We start from the raw sequence: 6,000 nt of genomic DNA on the forward strand, positions 1-6,000 counted from the left end.
AAATTTAAAACAGGTAAGATGACCAATACAAGACTGAACTTGTTAATTCGGAGTTCAGGGAAGAAGTGTGAGCTGGCGATATAAATTTTGGAATTGTCAACATACATGCCACTTGCAAAGCCACAAGACTGGCTAACAGAGAACAGAAAGGATTCAGGGACCTAGTCCTGGGTGCGCCACCATTAACAAGTCGGGGACATGAGGAGTGTGTGGGTGTTCAAGCTAGGCTGAGTTCTCCGCAGTACTGTCAGATTAATCTCTCCCTGTCTTCAGAGCTTAGCACAGTGCATGGGGCACTGTGGCTGGCAAACAAACGGAAAACGCAACAAAAAATGAACGAACATCTCTTCTGTTCTAGCACGTGTGCCAGGTACTGGGAAAACCTCAACGAACGAATGCCAATTGCTGACACCTGCATTCTAATAAGCAGATCTGGGAATATAACTCGTGACAAAAATTAAAAACAAAACAAAACAAAACACGTCGAAGTGGCTTTCCTAAGAATCTATCATCTCCAACCTAACATATAAAGAAAAGGTATTGGGGCTTATCTGAAGGCCCTCCCTGGAGGCTATCCTCCGTCCCTCAGCTGGAGCCAGTCCAGTGCAAACTTAGCTCCTAAACGGTTTTCACCTGCGTCCAGCGCAGAAGCGCCATAAACCAGGGTCCTAAGGTCTGGAGGGCGAGACTAAACTCTGCCAAGAGAATGAGAGGGCAGCAGGAAGAAGGGACGGTGGTCTTGGCTGAGCCGCCGACTCTCTCCCGCAGGCCCGGGACCCCCTCCACGGCCGGTAGACTCACCTCACAGTTCATCTGTCCGCCAGTAGCTCTGTTCCGCAGCAGGAAGGCCGGTTTCCATGGAACTAACACAGCGCTTTAAATCAACCCGCTCCGGCGCGGTAGCTCCTGTACGCAGGCGCATCCGTGGCAGCGCATGCCTGGAATTGCAGTTTTCCCGGCCCAGGAGGGCCCTCCGCCCGGGGCGGCACCCAGGCCGGAATCCGGCGGCGCGCACGGAACGCGCAGCTCCGTGACCCGGATGACGACAGGGCTCCATTGTGCTCACGTGCGAGGCATGGCGGGATATGTAGTTTCCTTCCACTCACCTTCCCGATTGTCCTGTCGGCTTTGCAGTTACTGGTCTCACCTGGGTAAACGTGGGGCGTTTGGGTAATTTCGCAACAGGAGAGAGTCCATGATTAGAAAATGTCTTTAGTTTTAGGAGGACTAAAGTATCAGGTAACTTCTCAACGATAGGAAAATAAAAGATTTCATTAATGAGCATGAGAAATGGTAAAAGTACAAAGTTCAAACATTCTTTTCTTTGAAGAAAAAGCCAAGAGCCTCTTCATCCTCGTCAATGATGGCCAGACGGAGAGTAAAACACACGTTTTCTGCTCTCTTCTTTTGTCTCAACATTATAATATATTTCTTACCTTCTCTACAGGGAAGTGAATAGGTATTTCTAAATATGACTGTAAATAGTTAAGAAACAAGAAAGCATTGGAAATAATACTGCAGCCGTTTCAGAGTTGTTTTGCGCTGAGGGTGGGAATTCACAGTGAAAAGACAAAACGGCTTTGCATTTAGGTAGCTGAAGAGAACACCTGTTACCACCCTCAGGGCAATTAATGCATTTCTCTCTTTTCCTTGGGGGGGGGGGGCAGCTGAGAATAACTTTAGCCCTCAGATGAATGCAGTCAGATTCCAGATGAGTCCTCATTTGCTAAGCAAGTGACTGAAATGATCTGGCTGTTCTGATTCTTCTGAGAGCCAATCCTCCACATAAGATAGAAAGAGTGTCTATCAAACCACATCTGTAAGATGTATTCATTAAACTGTGAGCCCATCTGGTGAAAGAGAAATGAGTGCTGCATACATTATGCAGGTGAAGGGACCAAATAAAGCTTTTAATAGGAAAAGTGGGAGAGTACTTTAGAGCGTCAACACAAAGAGTCAATTATTCTCTCAGTATGTACATTTTCTCTTTCAATGATCTCTGATTTATCTGTGGGGATGAGGGATATGTGTATGCACTCCACAGATATCCACACACTTCAATGTAATGAGCAATTCACCTTCCTGAATTTCCATATTAAGCAGTCAGGGAGCCAAATTGATTAAATTTACTGTTTTTCATTTCCTTTCCTCTTTCCACCATCTGGCAAACCATATAAGAACTTAAGCAATTACAAAGTTAGAAAAAAAGAATCTGAATTCTTCAATAAACTAATTCATCTACCAGAGAAGCAGTTCTGGATACCTGAGAACTCATTACGTAAAAGGTCTGTTTTTATTCTTTTAAGTGCCTAAACATATTGATTTTTTTTTTCTGATTTCACTCTTGATTTTCAATTGATAAATGGTTTTTATACTCTTTGACCCATTGATAAAAGAGTCTCTTCAGTCATGGAAATATTGAGATTCCATGAGACCATCTCCTCTCTACGATACCACAGTAGACTTCTAATTGGTTTTCTGATTACCCTTTCCAATGCAACCTTCACACAGCTACTAAAATGATCTTAAAAAGTACAGATGACCCTTCAACAACACGGTGGTTAAAGGCACTGACACCTCATACATTCAAAAATTCATGTATAACTTTGACACCCCAGAAACTTTAATAGTCTACTATTGAAGCCTTACTGATAATGTAACACATATTTTCTGTTTTTACAGTAAAGTATGCTAGAGAAAAAATGTTAAGAAAATCACAAGGAAGAGAAAATACATTTACAGTACTATATTTATAAAAAAAAAATACACCTATAAGTGGACTCATGCTGTTCAAACCCATGTTGCTCAAAAGCCAACTGTAAATTCAATTATTTCAGTCTCTTGCTTAAAAACATTTAATAGTTCTCCCTTTGAATTAGTAGTTTTCACTGAACAGAATGAACCGGAACTGCTTATGACTTCAGCTTAATCCACCAGCCACATCTGCACCTAGTAGCCCAAAAGAACCTTGAGTTCAAGCCTACCAGCATGGCTTTGTGCCTGCAGGCTCTGCATCGTCTGCCAGGCATGCCTTTTCTTTTGTCTGTCCGGTGAACCCAACAGAAATTTCACCTCTTCAGTATGCCATTCTATTCCCTCCCAAAGTACTTACTGCACTGCATTATAATTGTCAGTGTGTCTTATTTCCCCTTAATTAGGCTATAAATAACTTGAAGACAGGAGTTTTGTTCTTATTTGGAGCTTATTATTTCAACACCAAGCACAGTGCCTGGCACACAATAGAGGCTTGGTAAGTCCTCCTTCTTAAGTGAGTGAATTAATGAATACATTTTGAATGCTTCTACTGACAGAGGCTATTTCTCACTCTCTTGACTATTTATGTACATATTCTATTTGTAGGCCAAAAAGACATCTGGTTTCTTCCAGAGCTGGCAATGATTTGCCATTGCAATTACAAAAGTGATAGCAAAGTTACCTGCAACCACTTCCCCTTAGGGTTGGAAATGTGTTCTGTGGGTAGAGAAATGAAAACACAAAATCTCAAAGTTTTCTTATCTTTTTGGTACAATGGAGAAATAAGAATGACCAGTTCACTAACTGGTCCAACACCTTTTGTGGGCAGTCCACACCATTTGGTAAAGTATTGGCTCTTGGTATAGAGGTTAGAATTTGGAGGAGTCTCAGACTTTTTTTTTTTATGATTTTTTATTATATTATGTTAGTCACCATACAGTACATCCCCGGTTTCCAATGTAAGGCTCGATGATTCATTAGTTGTGTATAACACCCAGTGTACCATGCAATACGTGCCCTCGAGTCTCAGACTTTTTAATGAACTAGTGCTTTGGCCCAGGACTGGGAAGATAAATCTGTTATTTGAATCAGCCAAGAGTAATGACACTTCTTATAAGGTCTCTGTCATTTTGTTTTACCAACTAAATTTTGTGGTCGAGTAGATTTTCACATTGTTTTATTGACCGAATTTAAGAACAATCAAGGTTCTGGTGATATTGCTGCAGTTCTATTTTATGTTTCCTAAGATTACTCTTTTTGTCTTGATAGGTTGATACATAATCAGCAAGAGGAAGAAACATGAGTGTTCTTTAAATTGGCTTACACAGATCAACTGCCTAATATTTCTGAAATTTTCTGATTGAATAATAGCAAAAACAATGTGTATCATCTGTTGAATTGGTGCTTTATATATGTCATCTCACATGATCCTGGCTGTAACCTTAAGATGTCGGTATATTCTCATATGAGGCAGCTGAGATTTAGGAAGTTAAGTAACTTGACTAGGGCCATGCAGCCAGTTAGAGACAGAACGGTTATTTGGACTAGGGTCTATCTGGTTTCAAAGTCCTGCTCTTCAATTTGATTCCATCTCCTACCAAGTCTCCACTCCATTTTGACAACAGTGGGTCAAGACAGAAATTTCAGCATCTAGCTATGAGATGAGAAATACATGTGAGTTGGTGTGCCTGGTTAGCTCAGTTGGTTGAGCGGTCTGACTCTTGATCTCAGGGTCTGAGTTAGGACCCCCCATTGGGCTCCATGCTGGCCTTGGAACCCACTTAAAAAAATACATGTGCATTAACTCCACACAATGGAATACCATACATTTATAAAAGAAAACGAGGAAATATAGGTGGTAGCATGTGGATGTTTATGCCAACCCATACCAATTTTCTGTATGTCTTAACATTTTTTTCATAATAAAAAATATTAAAAAGAAAATGAGGCAAGTCTGTGTATTTATATGGAAAGTTTCTAGGATATAAATGAAAAAAGCAAGGTGTATGGAAATAGGAGCGATAGGAATTTTGCATTTGTATAAATAATCACCGAGAGGATACCCAAAAAACCAAAAAGATAATGCCTTTTACTCCCTTTGCAGGTAGCGTAACCATATAATTTTCCATTTTGTCCAAGCTAATTTTTACAAACTTTGTATTATAAAATAGTTTTAGATTTACGGAAGAGCTGCAAAAACAGCAGAGAGTTCCTGTATACCTTTCATCCAGCTTTCCTGTCACGTTAACATCTTGCATAATCATGATACAGTGACCAAAATGAAGAAATTAACACTGTCATGATACAACTAACTAAATGACTAATTTCATTTGGATTTCATCAGTTTGCCCAGTCATGTCCTTTTTCTGTTCCAGGATATAATTCAGGATATTACATTGCTTTTACTTGTCTGGACTCCTTCCTCAGTCTTTGTCTTTTATGACCTTGGGATTTTTGAAGACTGCTGGACAGTTATTTTGTAAAATGTCCTTCAATTTGGATTTGTCATGATTTCTCACGCTTAGAACAAGATCATACATCTTGAGATGAATACCACAGAAGTGATGTGCTCTTCTCGGTGCCTGATGCCTGGGGCACACAATGTGTATGTCTTATTACTGTTAAAGCTGAGGTCCCTCACTTGCTCAGGTGATGTCTACTAGATTTCTCCAGTAAAATCTTACTATGTTCCTCTCTGTAACTATTAAATATTTGGGGAGGGATACTTTGAGGCTATACAAATATCCTGTTTCTCCTTAAACTTTCACTCACTAGTTTTAGCTGGTTTATCTTGCCAGCAGCAGTTATTACTATGGTGTCCTAACAGTGACTTGCCACGTTCCTCATTTATTAACTGGAATTCTTTTGTAGAGAGGATGTGTATGCTTCTCTCCCATTGATTTAATCAGATTTATTCAGTTTCTTTATATCAGTGTGGTCTTGTGGATATTTGTTTTATTCTTTTGGTTATAATTCAAGACTATCATAATTTTATGCTCTAGCAATAAAATTGTTCTAGCTTTGGCCATTCAGAGATCATGAAGGAGCTGCTGTGTCCCCTCTTCCTTCTAAAAAAAAATTTTTTTGAGCACTTCCTTATTTTCTGTCACTGCAAGATTTTCACGCTCATCTTGCATTTTCCCTGCCCAGCTCTAGATTCCAACACTTCTCCAAAGAGCCCCGTTCCTTTTTGTGAAAGAATGGTATTTAAAATCATGGTTGATAGTTCCTCTCAAAAGATAGAGA

General features: G+C 40.1%; 1 protein-coding gene across 4 annotated transcripts in view; it reads right to left on the minus strand.

Annotated features, from left to right (window-relative positions):
• The window catches only part of CCDC150 (coiled-coil domain containing 150), a 92,713-nt gene extending 91,667 nt beyond the window's left edge, over nt 1-1,046 (minus strand). For 2 of the 4 annotated variants that reach the window (XM_008687291.2, XM_008687290.2), the window contains exon 1: nt 802-1,042. In XM_008687291.2, coding sequence (XP_008685513.1) covers nt 802-813 — 12 coding nt within the window. In that variant the 5' untranslated portion in view covers nt 814-1,042. Of the gene's footprint in view, nt 1-801 lie in introns of all 4 variants that reach the window. The other 2 variants (XR_005837954.1, XM_008687293.2) reach the window with 2 other exon arrangements.
• Between the last annotated feature and the right edge of the window lie 4,954 nt (nt 1,047-6,000).

This window comes from Ursus maritimus, unplaced genomic scaffold, assembly GCF_017311325.1.
Source record: "Ursus maritimus isolate PB19 unplaced genomic scaffold, ASM1731132v1 scaffold_1, whole genome shotgun sequence".
NCBI classification, from domain to species: domain Eukaryota; kingdom Metazoa; phylum Chordata; class Mammalia; order Carnivora; family Ursidae; genus Ursus; species Ursus maritimus.